Source organism: Phyllostomus discolor, chromosome 8 (assembly GCF_004126475.2).
Source record: "Phyllostomus discolor isolate MPI-MPIP mPhyDis1 chromosome 8, mPhyDis1.pri.v3, whole genome shotgun sequence".
Classification (NCBI taxonomy): Eukaryota; Metazoa; Chordata; class Mammalia; order Chiroptera; family Phyllostomidae; genus Phyllostomus; species Phyllostomus discolor.
In genome coordinates, this window is record NC_040910.2 from 40827607 (window position 1) to 40842335 (window position 14729).

Genomic DNA, 14729 nt, shown 5'->3' on the forward strand with positions numbered 1-14729 from the left:
GCATACTATCCCTTTCTGTTTGAAAACCTCCGGGGACGGGGTGGGGGGAATATAAGCAAATCTGCTCTAGAAATGTCAAGGCGTCTGCAAAGATGTGCCTTGCGGCCGGAACCAACGGTGGGGCGTGGACAGTGAGCGAGAAATGAACACAGGCATTTCGCCATCAGGAATTCGAAACCAGAATATGTCTCAGTTCATGAGTCTAGAGAATTGTAGACTTTCTGGCCCAAGTCCTACGAGAACATCATCACTGGAGAATAAGCAGGTAGTTTCTAGAAGATTCTACATTCACATAACATTAAAAAAGAAAAACCAGATTAGGTTAGTGTCTCAAATGTCTTAAAGGACGTTAAGAAGAAAAACACCCACTGAATTTAAAGTGGGAGAAAAGTGCAGATTAAAGATGGGTGACTTTATCCACAATTAGGTCGTTAGAATTCGGGTTTTAAACTGTTCGCACACAGAAGCGGTCTTCACTGCACTGAGAAGTCACCCACGTGACAAAGACAGAGGGTCAAGCACAGGCTCTAGAGACGGCACGAGTGGGCTCCCTACTGAAGCTGGCAGGAGCAGGGTCTGCAGCGGGAGCTGGACCCCTTTGCTGGCCTGTGGGGGACGACGACGGGACTTGGTGGGCCACAGATGGGGGGCGGCCCAGGAGTCACACCCAGACTGCCTGGACAGGCCTGTGCCGGGAAAGCAGCAGCACAAATGCTTTGGTGGATTATCAAGGTAGCAAAGAGTGAACGCCACATCTCAGTGGGGAATTCAAGGGGGAGGGAAATGCTGTTGCTATGTGAGAATCGGCTCAGTCAAGGCAACAAGCGTGAACTTGTGCGGGCACAAACCGGCTGCGGGGCAGGGCCTTCCCCAGGGGCACACACGGGCATGGGCGCAGCTGTGGTGACAGGCTGGGGCTGAGTCAGGCACACCAGGACCGTGAGACAGGCAGAGCAGAACTGACCAGGGAGCAGGGGCTGGCCCAGGGAGAGGTTCCAAGGGGCCCGAGAGCCTGCAAAAGCCCAGGCAGAACCAGACAGATGCGCTCATTGTGCACTTTCCTGGGAGAAGGATGTGCATTTTCCCCTGGTTGTCAAAAGGTCTGTGGCCCGCTGTTTTATGAATGGGACCAGAAGTTAAGGGTAAAGGACAGACATATTGTGACAGCCCCACGGTGTGGGAGCGGGAGAAGGTGGTGCCAGCCCGCCATGCTGGAGGTAGTGTAGGTGCGGGCAAGGACATGAGTGGATCGTGACCTTCAGCGAAGGAACAGAGTGTGAAAGTAATGGAGAAAGCCAATGCAGGGGCAAGGAAGCCCCTTGGACCCAGCCATCCCCCTTCGGAGAACTTGCCAACACCTCAAACACGTGCCCAGAGATGTTCAGACAAGGCTGTTTACTTCAGCGTCGCTGAAAAGGGATTGACACAATACCCCTCAACAAGGAGCTAGCTCAGCACCTCAGCCACAGCCTCGCAATGGAACCTCATGCAGTTACATGGGGAGAATGAGGTGAACACATGAATAGTGATAAGGAAAGATATGGACTAAACACTAGATGGAAAAGGGGGGTTGCAGGAAAAGTGGGTAAAATACAATCCCTTTTTTGCCCCCCCAAAATTAGTTCAGTCACGAAAAGAAGTAGAGCACTGACACTCACTTCCTACAACTAGTAGATGGACCTTGAACACATCTCAGTGTGAGAAGCCAGACACAGAAGGCCACACAGTGTGTGGCTCCATGCATGTGACATGTCCAGGACAGGCACATCCACAGAGACAGGAAGTGGGTTAGTGGTTGCCAGGGGCTGGGGAGGGGGACGAGGGTGACTGCTAAGGGAGACGGGACTTCTTTTGGGGGTGATGAAAAGGCTCTGGAACTAGACAGTACTGACAGTTTGACATAGGCTGTGCCCCCGGAAGAACACCTTGGGGTCAAGTGTTTTATTCACTCCTGGATTAAATACGAAGTCCTATGGGAAGTGTGGTAGGGCCAGCTGTCCCTGTCCTCCAGGAGTGTACAACTGAGAGCAGGAAATAAGACACATAAATCACACCTTGTCCAAGTAGCCTCGTGATGCTAAATCTACGGGCTGTGCCAATTCAGGGGTCACTGTCACTTCTGACTGATTAGTTCCATGGTCGCTGACTAGGAGGTGATTCTGTCATCCAGAGGAGGCTTGGCCATGTCTGGAGACAGTCGTGTCATGACTTGGGGGTGGGTGGGTGCTTCTGGCAGATGGAGACCCAGGATGCTGCTCAACACGCTGCAGTGCCCAGGGTGGCCTCCCACCCTCCACCAAGAATGAGCTGGCCCCAGACGTCAACAGCGCTGCAGAGGAAAAGCCCCGCCCTAGTCTGGCATTTTCCCAGTGAGCTCACCAGTTAAAATGTCAAGGCTCCATGGTGAAAGGGCACTGAAGAAGGGTCTTTGGAGAAGAGTAAGATTGTCATCAGTAGTCACGACCTTCCAGAGAGAGGAGAGACAAAAGTATGAGGCCTGTTTAAGGGATGGCAAGCCCATTTGGAGAACTAGAGAAAAACGAGGCAATGAAAACGGATATGGGGCTGGATGGAGACAAGTCTTGAACCAAGCTCAGTAGGGTGTGGTTATGACAAAGTGGAGGGGCCAGTCCATCGGTTTGGTTAACAGACATAGAGAAACTGCCCATCCTGTCCTCCTGACATAGCCCAGGAGAACCAAGGCGGGTCGGAGAGGGGATGAAGAGATCGGTAAGAATCGTGAGTCAAAGGAACCCAGTCTCTGCAGGATATCAAGGGATGTGGTGCGCCTGTACTGGTGCTGAGCTGGGCGCTGGGGAGACAGTGCTCCTAAGGACAGGAGAAGAGGGCTGGGCCCCTTGCAGCAAGCAGGTCAAAGGACTCCAGTCTCCTCTGGAGCTACAACGGGGACAGAAGCTAGGCTGTGTGGACACCACAAAGGGAAGGGGAGAAGCTTCCAACCAGAAGTCTGGTGAAGGCACCACCTTGTCCTGTCTCTGCTGCCAAGTCCACCATCCTGTAGTGTCCAAAATAGCCGCTAACTGCTGGACCTGTCCCTTGCACACCAGGTCGCTTCAGCGATTAGAGCCCAGCTGACCAATACATGCCCAGTGTGACCTAAGGCCGGCATCACCTGCGTCACACGGGGCTTCCAGAAATACTTTCTATTTACTCCCGGTTGTCATTTTAAGAGTTGGCTGTATAACCATGCCATGATTTACATGACTGGCAAGCTCCTGAAATAATATCCCCAGTTTATGCTTTAACTTTGGATCTGAATGTCAGTGGCCAATGGTTGCTAACAATTTTAAATTCTTCTAGCATTTTCTCCCCCTTAGCTTTCCACCTGATATATGAAAACATTTAAAGTATCCAACTAATTGTAAAATGTTTGATATTTGGAGCCCCCAAATATTTGCTGAGTGGACGGAGTCCCCCTAGCGCTCCCCACATAAAGAAGTCCCTCATAAATCCCTTCATAAAATGAAGGGAAAATGAAGAGTTCTCTGAAAAAGCAGAAGCATATACTTTAAGCTGATTTCTGTGGGTCTGGAATTCCAAATCTATTTTTTCTCAAAGCCGGCTGCATCTGCCTGTACACCTTCCAAGAAGAATGGCAGAGGTGGGAAAGCACACTGTGTTTTCTTTGGGTTCTCCCCGGTCAGGGTGGAGCTGGAACATATTTGTGGGTTGGTAATTTTTTTGGAAACTGCGTCCAAGGCCTTACCCCACGAATCACCTCTTAGACGGAAATGTATCCTAGAAACATGGCGCTGTTTCTAAAAGATAAACAGTTTGCATTTGTAAAATGTAAGTATAATTAAGTGCTATTATGACTTTAGGAATGGACTTCTGTATCAGTAGGGTGATTTCAGCACATTTCCAGGGAGACGGGCGCTCCTGAGTCCAGCCTTCTGCCTTTCTGTGGGGACTGGTCCCATCAGGTGGGTCTGGTCTCCATCAGACCGCACGTGTCCCAGTGCTCAGTCCAGTTACTCCCCCTCGGCCTGCAGAGTCCATTTCCAGTTACTCCTTCCACCTAAGAATCCCTTCAATACCCCCTCTGCCCAGCGTCATATACAACGGCCAAAAGGTGGAATGACCCAAGCATCCGTGGACAGACAGACCAATGAATAAAGACAATGCAGCCCACCCAGACGATGGGATATTATTCAGCCTTGAGAAAGAAGGAATTTTGACACCTGCTACAATATGGATGAATCTTAGGGGCATTATGCTTAGTGAATTAGCCAGACACAAAATGACAAATACTATGTGATTCCACTCACAGGAGGTCCCTGGAAGAGTCAGATCCATAGAGACAGGGAGTAGATGGTGGGAGCCAGGGGCTGGGGGAGGGGATGGGAGTTAGTGTTTCATGGGGAGAGAGCTTCTCGGTCTGGGAAGGTGGGAAAGTTCTGGAGACGGGTGGCGGTGGTGGTGATGGTTGTTGCACAATGACATGTACTTAATGCGACTGAACTGTACACTGAAAATGGTTAAAATAGTACATTTTATGCTTCCAAATTCTGTATTTTGCCACAGTTTGAAACACTCACTTTCCTCCATTTCTTGCTCCTTGAATTTTGATGGCTGTGCCCTGGTCCTCTCTGTTCCTTTCCCACCCTCTCTGTGGGTGATCTCATCTGTTTTCCTGACTGAAATGACCGATTATACACTGAGAGATCCTAGAACCTGACCTCCAGCCTGGCCTGTGCCCTCAGCTCCAGAGGCCGCCACTCCGCTGTGCGTGCTGGAACACAGCCCCACTTCGCTGTCCCAAAGACGGCTCAAGCCAGCCAGGCCTGTGACTGAATTCATGACTCTCCTACCCCAGAGCAGCTTCTCCTGTGGTCCCTGACTCATTGAAATGACATGTTCCACCTGATCCCCAAAGTCAGACACCCGGGAATTGCCCTGGGATTCTCTTGCCCTTTGTCCCACAGCAAGTCACCAGGTCCCCAAAGTCCCTGAGAATCCCACAGCTCTGTCTTCCCTGGCATCCACCACTGGGGCTGTCAGGCAGGTCCTTGTTACCGTTCCCTAGATACGGCAACAGTAATCTCTCCATTGCCAACCTCCAGACACGAAGACTTCCAATGCATCTGCTAATATCACCCCTGATCACAAAGCTGCTTCCCCACATACCTCTTAGCCCAGCTCCAGAGACACGAATCTCATCTGTCCAGTGGGGTCACAAACATTTTCTGTAAAGGCCCAGACAGTAAATATTTTAGGCTTTGCGGTCTGTATTCTGCCTGTGTCACAAATACTCAAATTTGCTGTTGCCTTGCAAAAGCTACCAGAGATGGGAGGTAAATGAATGGCGTGGCTGTGTGCCAATAAAACTTTACTTACAGAAAACAGGCTGCAGTTGGCCTATACCTGCTCGCTGCTAATCTTCCTTGTACCCTGCTTGCTGGAAACGCAGCCATGCCACTGCTCACCCCACCGACGGCCTGTAGGACACCACCACCCAGAATCAGCACAGATCCATCACCTCTCTTGGCCCCTCCAGGGAGAGTGCCACACAGAGACATCCAGCACAGCCCCTTTTTAAAGCTGGCTTCCTTTCCTAGTGGTATTTGTCCTTCATCACCTCATAGGATGAATTTATAGTATGAATGAATGATGAACAATTGTCAGAGGCCCAGAAAGCAGGTCTTCCAGCAAACGACTAAATACTACAGATCAGACAACTACAGGCAGAAGAGAAATCAAGTCTAATTTATACTTAGAATAGAATCTAGATTCTTCCCCATGGCCTCTGGCACCTTCTGCCTGTCCTGCTGCTCACCAGGGATTAGACACACAGCTGCCTTTCTCTGCCTTGACCAGGCCCGGCTGATTCCTCTTGTCCCAGGACCCTTGCACCTGCCTCCTGCCGAGAAGACTCTTCCCTCTGAAGTCCACAGGGTCTTTCTCTCTCACAGTGTCAGTCCCAGTTGAACCGTCACCTCCTGAAGAGTTTCCCTCGACACCAGTAGCTAGATCTAAAATTCACACATACATGCAGGCACACACACGCTCAAAATAAGTACAAAGATCTTAGTAGAAATAGGCTTACTGTATATGGCAAATCTAGGCTTCATTGCACAGTAAATAGCAATCGCTATATTGGGCCATTACATGTAAGTTCTACATATTTTTAATGGCTTTATAATTTTTTTAACACGGACTATGGAAGCTGTCATGTGATTCACAGCATCCAAAATCCACTTGCATGTGTAATCTACAGGTTTTGGAAGTCAACTTAGTTTTCAGAAAGTCATAGCATTCACAAAAATGAAAAATAAGAATAAGGAGTTGCCAGGGCAGAAAATGCGGTTTTCAAACATACAAAACCCATGTATCATAAAAAAGGAATGCATTTCAGGAAAAAAAAAGAAGCAAGGTGGAGTGAGGAGCACGGCCAGGCTGTCTGCCCCTGCGGGCTCAACTCAAGTCCTGGCAGGAAGACCAGGCCGGTCTCACCTCCAAGGGACTGATTCCAGACGTCTTTAGTGGCATTGGAGAGCCAGTGATACCAGAGAAGGGCAACCAGTTTCTCAATGTTCTCGTCTCAGAGTCTGCCCACGGGGCTGATCACTTGACAAAGTCTACCCCAAAGTGTGATGCTCCGGACGTAATTTCAGAAGGATCTACACCACAACCAAGATGCAGAACTGCGAGTGACTTATTGTTTAATTTTTGCAGAGAACTTGCATTTGCAGAGTGATACATTTGTACCAGTGAATTTCTATGCTAACAGAAGGGCATTCCCCACCCTAAAATGGGCAGCGAAAGGCTGGCCTGCTCAACCAAGCTGGACACGTTCACTCAATGTCTACTCAACACTTGGTACCGGGCAGGAAACCAACACAAAAAATCATCTCAGGCCACTTCTGCTTGTAAAAAAGTAAATAAAAATAAAAATAAAAATAATGGTTGGAGCATTGTCCTATACACCAAAAGGTTGTGCATTTAGTCCCTGGTTAGGGCACATACCTAGGTTTCAGGTTCGGTCCCCAGGTCGGGGCATGTGCAGGAGGCAACTGATCAATGTTTCTCTCTTACATCAATTTGTCTCTCTCTCTCTCTCTCAAATCTTTAATTTTTAAAAAAATAATAATTACTCTTTGTTGAGTACCAGGCCCTGTGCTAAACAGAATACAGATATTATTTCTAACATAGCAATCATAAAGCTACTATTAACCTCCTCTCTGCCAGGTCCCAAAGCCCACTTCTGCAGCACATCCTACGTCCGACCTGCAGTTTTTCCTTCACTCTTCCCTCTGCCCTGCTCATCCGATCTGGTCTGTACTGAGTCCCATAGATGGCTGTATGTTCTGGACAACGAATAACTCTCTTAATTTCTATGTGCTTTCCCATTGCTGCACAGAAAACCATTTATTTATTCATTTAACAAATATTTATTGACGGCCTACTCAGTGCCAGAATTATTCTCAGTGCTGGGAATACGGAAGTTAATGAAACAGAGCTTCTCTCCCTCGCCGAGCTGACATTCCAAGAGGAGACAATGATAATAAAATCAATAAGCATAACATACGGAGTATTAGACAGTGATAAACACTAAGGAGGCCAAAAGTGCACCACTTTCAAATGGGAAGGTGACACTTTTGAAAAGGTCTGAAGGCAGTGAGGGAAGAGTGACCCCCCCCCACCACCACCCCTAGTGCCTGGGCCAAACTCTTTCCAGGCAGAGGGTTTGGGGAACTTCTGGGAGGCTGGCATAGGGTACTGTAGTTAGAGATGAAGCCAAAGAGATACTGAGGTGGGCAGCCAGGGTGGGGGTAGGGTTTGGGGTTGGGGGAGACCTCGGCTTTTGTTCTAAGTGTGATGGGAGCTATGGGAGGGTTTGAACCAAAGAATACACAACAGGACAAAATATGACCGCCCCCCCCCCCCAGGTGAACAGGCTAGAATCATCTGGGCAACGGGTGATGGTGGCTTGGAGTAGGGGGCTGGCAGTGGAGGTTGCCAGCTGTGGTCAGATTCTAGGTCCCCACCGGAGGTGGATTGGGTTATTTTGCTGATGACTTGAGAGAAAGAGGAATGGAGGACAACGCCAAAGTGCTGGCCTAGGCAGCTGAGAGAAGCCAGCAGACACTTGCAAAGGGAGGGCAGAACTCAGGAGAAGCAGATTTGGTGGGGCACTATCTTGGGCTCAGCTCGGTCACCTCATGTTTAGACCGCCATCAGAATGCATCTGGATGTGTTCAGGAGGCAGCTGGCCAGATTTTCCTGCTAGGAAGCTCTTAGAAGCCTGTGTCCTCATGGTAATCTTGGCCTGAGCTTCCCGGGCACGAATTGCCCCAGACTTACCTACTTTGTATCCCAAATTCTACTACTCGATTCTGTATCTTCCTCTGCTCAAGTTCTCCCACTTTTATTTTTTTCCTTTAAGAATTACTTTGCTGATCTTGGGGTTTACAAAAAAACATGTGGGTAGTTTTCAATTTTCTCTCTAATTCCCGACACATGTTCCACTCATTCATTCATTGGACAAATGAAGCACACACTCTGTGCCAGGCATGTATCTGAGAGAACACGGCCTGTGGTAGAGCTGGTTGCCATTTACACTCTAGGAAGGGGATCAAAATGCTCTTTTATATATATATAAGTCCATGCTCCTTTATAATAATACTGAAATCCAAACAGCTCTGAAGTTTTTGGTAAATTTGGCATGGACTCATTTGGCAACAAATCTGACCTGAAGTGGCCCGAGGCTGTTGATGGTCCTTACCTACCCCATTGAATGGGAATCTGCATACAGCTTTATGCAGAAATATGAATGTGTGTGGCAGGTGTGTCCCAGGTAGGAATTTCAGACACTGGGTCGGAACTTGTACTTCCCTGCCCCAGAGTTTATGAGGGTCCCCACAAGCAAGACAGTTTCCCTGAGAACTGCTTGCTTTGTCAATACTTTCACATTTTACAAATAAATAGGTGTGTATGGGGGGAGCATATTATTTAAATAAGTGGTCAACTTGCAGTTAATTAAAAAGAGTCAAATATACTATGATAAGATACGGCTCCTTTAGGCCCTGGAATTTTATGAGTTAAATAACCATACGTGACTATAAAAATCCTACAAGTGCCCTGGCTGGTGTGGCTCAATGGAATGAGTGACCGGTCTGTGAACCAAAGGGTCACCAGTTCGATTCCCAGTCAGGGCCCATGCCTGGGTTGCAGCCAGGTCCCCAGTGGGGGGTGTGTGAGAGGCAACTGCACACTGATGTTTCTCTCTCTCCCTTTCTCCCTCCCTTTCTTTCTCTCTAAAAATAAATAAATAAAATCGTTTTTAAAAAATCCCACGAGAACATCCAAAATTTTGACTCAATTGTAATATTAATTAAAGTTAATTAATTAATTACTGGTTAAAATTAATTTTATAACTTGAATCTGAAACTACAAATTAGATCTAAAGAATAAAAAGGGCCAGAAGAACAATTTCACAGCATCTCCATTTCTGGTGAATGGCTCCATGCCAGCAGCGCTTTTGTGATAAACGTGGTTAAAAGATGACTATTAAGGTAATATGTGCACTTCACCTAGAAAGCAAACACCAACTGAATTTCAAAGGATTTCTGCTAATTGGGGGTAATTAATAACTTTGTCCCTGTCCTCCTGATACGCCTTTTAAGCATCTTGGATGGTTTGCTTGGGACAAGAGAGATATGGCCCTAAAGGGCTAAATGATTCGGTATTGCTTTTACTGCCGGGCAAACCACTTCTGAATTCACTCCCCACCCAAGTCAGTTGGAATATCACAAGATCACAGACCCGGTTATCATTTCCATCATGTAGTATGGGAAGTCTTTTTAATAGAAAACTACTGAGTCCCCTCCAATACTTCATTAAGCCTTTAGGAGAAGCAGCACTGGCCATTAAGAATATTCAATCCCTTTTCTGGGGAGGGCTTACCACCCATGTGTCTGGTCAGAGCAGGTGAGTAGCCATTTCTAAGGTTATTCTAGTTAGTTCAAGTTTTTAAACTTGAGTGGGTAATCAAAACGCCCCCTACTCCCCAGGACAGAGGGTTAGGGTCTTTATATAAGCAAATAAAAAATATTTCAAAGGCAGAAAACTGTACTTGAACAACAATAAAAAATATTTCAGGGCATAAACCAAAAAGATGAAAACATATTGACAATATGTGCAATCATAAAAAACAGTTGTTGATGTTTTGTGTCATTATTATTATTATTATTACTTTTTGTTGGGGAAGTCAGAACTGAGAGCCTTGTATAGGTTTGATATTTTGGATTTGAAAAGATAAAGCTCATGGGATTGGGGTGGGGGGATTTACGGAAATCTGCACTGACTGTGGATTTCACAAAACAAGGAAATAATTGGACGGAGTCATCACACGCAGAAGCAGGAATAAGGTCTATCCGGGAGCGCAGCCCTGCGCTCCTACGCAGCATCTCGCCCTTGTCCCTCATTCCTGCGGGGCAGCCGCGAGGTTAAAATTAGGGCGATGAACCACCCCCGTCGCCGCCCTAATGGCAGGGGCAGCTCGCCCCGCGGGCTCCGTACACAGCCGCTCGGAGACCCAACTTTCCTCGCGCAGCGGCGAGAAAACACACCCTCAGGGACGCGGCCGGAGGGAGCGCCGCGGCTTCTCGCAGAGCGAAAAGGAAAGGAATAGAGAACTTTGCGGGGGGTGCGGTGCGGATATTTAAGGGGTTTGGATTCCCTCTCTCTCTCTCTCTCTCTCACGCGCGCGCGCGCGCGCGCACACACACACACACACACACACACACTCGCACAACCGCAGGAGAAAAACCCCGCGGAGGAGTTCGGACCACAGGTTGGCTCTTTAACAAAATAATAAATGAATAAAGTAACAATAAACCTTTTCGCGAAACTTCGATCGGTCCAAATGCGGGAGACAGCGGCGGGGCGCGAAGGAGTGCGGAGTTAGGAGGGGGGTGGGACGGTGTCGGAGGAGCTGAAAGCTCCAGGATTTGGGGGCGAAAGGTGAGAAACGGGTCCCCAGGAACCGGAGTCGCCGGGACTCGAGAAAAAGCGAGAAGAGGGAGGGGTTCTCCACCAAAACGAGCGCACGGGCTTTCGGTTAAAAAGTGAGAAACGGGGTCAAGGGGCGCCTTCAAATTCAGTATATGGTCGGGGGCGGGGGGGCGTCAGAACGAGAAGAGGGTCCTGGGCTCCCCGACCCAGGGACTCGGGGTGAAGGTGAGAAGCGTCTCCGAGCCCCTCCTAACTGGAAGTCTAAGGTTAACACAGACAAGCGTCCCGGGGAGCCCCAATTTCACAGATTTGGAGGATGAAAGGGGTCCGCAGGAGCTTCCGGTTGAGGAAGTTTAAAAGAAGTTTGAGATAGGTCATCGGGGCGCCCCCAAATCCGGGAGTTTCAGGGTAAGACTGAGAGTGGTCCGCGGGCGTCCTGTCCCGGAAGTTTTATAAAAAGTGAGGCGACGGATCCCCACTTCCCCCCGTGTTTGGTTAAAAGGAAGGAGGAGTTTCAGGGAGACTCTAAACTCAGCAGCTCCTGCGGGACTTGGGGTGCGAGGGCGGGCCCCGCGGGCGCACTGTCCGGACGTTTAGGATGAACGGCGGGGGCTGCGCTGCTAGCCCCCCATCCCCTGTCCGGAGCCCGGCCACCCCAGCACTCCCCGCCCGGGCAGGGCCCCGGGCGATCGCATCGGTCACCTGGAGTTCTGGCCGGGAGTTCAGGCAGCGGCTCCCCCGGCGGCGGCTGCGGCGGCGGCTGCAGCGGCTGCTGCGTGTTGGTCCCCGTTGGTAAGTAACAGTCTCCACGGCTACAGTCTCTATGGCGGCGGCGGTGGCGGCAGCGGCTGCTGCTCCTCCTCGCTCCGGCTGCCCGCCTCGCGCCGCCCTCCCGCCCAACGGGGTGGGGCGTTGTTACCGGCAACGGTTACCAGGCTCCATGCCCCACCCCTTCAACGGCCCGCCCATGCCCGCCTCCAACGGGCATGGGAGGGCGTGGCACAAGGTTCTGCTGCGCCCCATTGGTTGATGGTGGTGCTTGTCAGAGAGGGTGTCGCCGGGGAGGAAATGGACGGCCGACCAGTCACCGGGAAGGAGGGCGGGGCTTAGCTCGAGGCACTCGCAAATACCAGAGTTGAGGGTTGCAGAGCCGGAGGCTCGTGTGGGCCTGTGGCTAGTGACGGGGATCCCGGAAGGCCGAATTTGGGGAACCCACCTTCCTTTATTTCACAGATAATGAAGGGTGTGGACGAAAAGGGGCCACATACTGAACCTGACAAGCCCCAGGGAGGCCTATATAGGATGGTCTGAAATTAAAACCTAACTGAAAGTGGTTCAAGACAGGTGGTCGTACCTTGGGCTGGAATCTCCCCTGACAAGTAATCTTTAATTGAGCCTGTCTTTTTTTCATCTACATTATTATACTTGGAATGTCAATGTAACTGTCCTTTTTCAGGACCCCCTCTGGGCACAGCAATCACATCAGAGCAGAAACCACAAAATCCCCATTTTTATTGTTAATTGTTAACTTAACTGTCCTGTACCGAACTGTGTAAAAGAAGTAAGGTGCTATGCCAGGTATAATGCGCACCCGCGTTTTGGTGCACATTATACACAGAATTATTATACCCATGGTATGTAATAATTGTGCCCATGTGTAATGCTCATTCCTATTTTTCCCTCAAAAATTTGGGCAAAAAACGTGCTCATTTTACACAGCAAAATGCGGGTGTGTGTCTTTTTACTTTTTATTTAATCCCAGAGGTTTCCTGCTTTGCTTTCTCCTGCCTCCCTAATCTATCACCAAAGGATTTCATGTAACCCACTTACGCCTCCTCTTTTTATTGTAATGTATAAATAAGGTGCAAAACTGCCATTTTATAGAGCATTTTCTCAACTCATTAGGGTTTTGCTTCCTGGCAATTGCTGTCAATTTGACTCAGATAAGCTCATAAAAATTCTGTACAGGTTTGAACATTTCCTGCATTGCCAAGTGATATCCAGGCATAGTCTGGGTCCAGTGTCATCAGACCCTGACCCGCAGGTGCCTACTACCTGTTTTTTGAAGCTCATAGACTGAAAATTTTAAAATAGTTTTAATCTAAATGGTTTTTTAAAATCAAAAAAATAATCTGCCCTGGCCAGTGTGGCTCAGTGGGCTGGAGTGTCGCCCTGTATACTGAAAGGCTGTACATTCAACTCCAGCACATACCTAGGTTGTGGACTCCATGCCCATGCTACAGCAGGCAGCCAACCAATTGATGTTTCTTTCTCACCTCGCTCTCGCTCTCTTCCCCTCTCTCTAAAAAGCAATGATAATATGTCCTCAGGTGAGAATTAAAAAAAAAGAAAGAATTATCTTTTGTGAAATATGAAAAAACATGAAACTCTTTATTTGATTAAATCCAGTATTTTCAACTCCTTCAAGAGCTGGCAAGCTGTGGACAGTGGGCCATATTCTGTCTGCCTGTGTTTATTAAGTATTATTAGAACACAGACTCGCCCTTTAAGCGAGACGGAAGGTGGCTTTCACACTCTAAGGTAGTGAAGAGTTGAGTAACTGCACAAAGACCAAGGGGCATGAGCAAAGACAAAAATATTTACTATCTGGCCTGTCACAGGAAGTGTTTGCCCACCCTCTTCCCTCCCCTTGCCCCTATACAGTAGGTTCAGCTATGAGGAGGGACATCTGTACCAAAGTCAGAATGATGAGGAAAAAGGGAAGCAAATTTTAGGAATTCAAAATCCCTGGGGTGGAAACTCATGTTGAACGACAGAAAGCAGGTCCTGGGGTGTGGCTGGAGCACAGTGAATGGGGAGGGCGGGTGGTGAGTCAGAATGGAGGGTTTGTTCCACCTGAGATCTCGTAGGCCATCAGGAAGGGTCCTCAGCAGATTGGGAAGCCATGGGAGGGATTTCAGCAAGGGGAAGATATAATCTGATTTGTGATTTGTGATTTTTTTAATGGAGGTTTTTAAAAAATTTTATTTATTTTTATTTTTAGAGAGGGAAGGGAGGGAGAAAGAGAGAGAGAGAGAAACATAAATGTGCGGTTGCTGGGGGTCATGGCCTGCAACCCAGGCATGTGCCCTGACTGGGAATCGAACCTGTGACACTTTGGTTCGCAGCCCGCGCTCAATCCACTGAGCTACGCCAGCCAGGGCTTGATTTGTGATTTTTAAAGCTCATGTGTGGAGAACAAATTGTAGGAAACAAGAAAGACAGAAAATTTGAATGTCTGTTATAGTTCCCCTGAATGAAAAAGTGTTGTGGCTTGGAGTAGGGACCTGGTTTGGAGGTGGTGATGAGTGGGTGGATAGGAAGTACGTTTTGAAGAACATGCTAATGGACAGGATATGAAATAAAGTTTTAGGGTGTGATGGGAGGTGCCTTAGAGTCACTTCGTATAGTCCGTTCTGTTATGACTTTTGTTTTGAACATGTGAATTTGTCCCCATGTGGCATTATATTTACAGTAGTACTTACATGTTTCTTCACTACTTAACATGTGTAAAACTCTACTATCTCAAAAGAAATCAGGAGGGAAATTAGAAAATACTTTCGGATGAAAGAAAATGAAACACAACATACCAAAATTTATAGGATATGGCTTAGTAGAGGAAAATTTATAGCTGTAATAACTATGTTTTGAAAAGAAGGAGAAATTTCTTCCTGGCTGGATAGATGGCACCGTTGGTTAGAACGTCTTCCCGCTGCGACCCAAGGCTGCAGCTCCAGTCCTGGTCAGGCCGT

The 14729-nt window shown here is 48.3% G+C and overlaps 2 protein-coding genes across 5 annotated transcripts in view; one reads left to right on the forward strand and one right to left on the reverse strand.

The window, feature by feature from the left end:
* Positions 1-12143, reverse strand: part of RFX2 (regulatory factor X2) — an 81643-nt gene extending 69500 nt beyond the window's left edge. Inside the window, exon 1 of one of the 4 annotated variants that reach the window (XM_028521733.2) lies at positions 11680-12143. The gene's annotated coding sequence lies outside the window, so the exon portion shown is untranslated. The remainder of the gene's footprint in view (positions 1-11679) is intronic. The other 3 variants (XM_028521739.2, XM_028521737.2, XM_036032264.1) reach the window with 3 other exon arrangements.
* The window catches only part of ACSBG2 (acyl-CoA synthetase bubblegum family member 2), a 45857-nt gene continuing 42703 nt past the window's right edge, over positions 11576-14729 (forward strand). The window contains exon 1 of the mRNA XM_036034472.1: positions 11576-11769. Coding sequence (XP_035890365.1) covers positions 11576-11769 — 194 coding nt within the window. The remainder of the gene's footprint in view (positions 11770-14729) is intronic.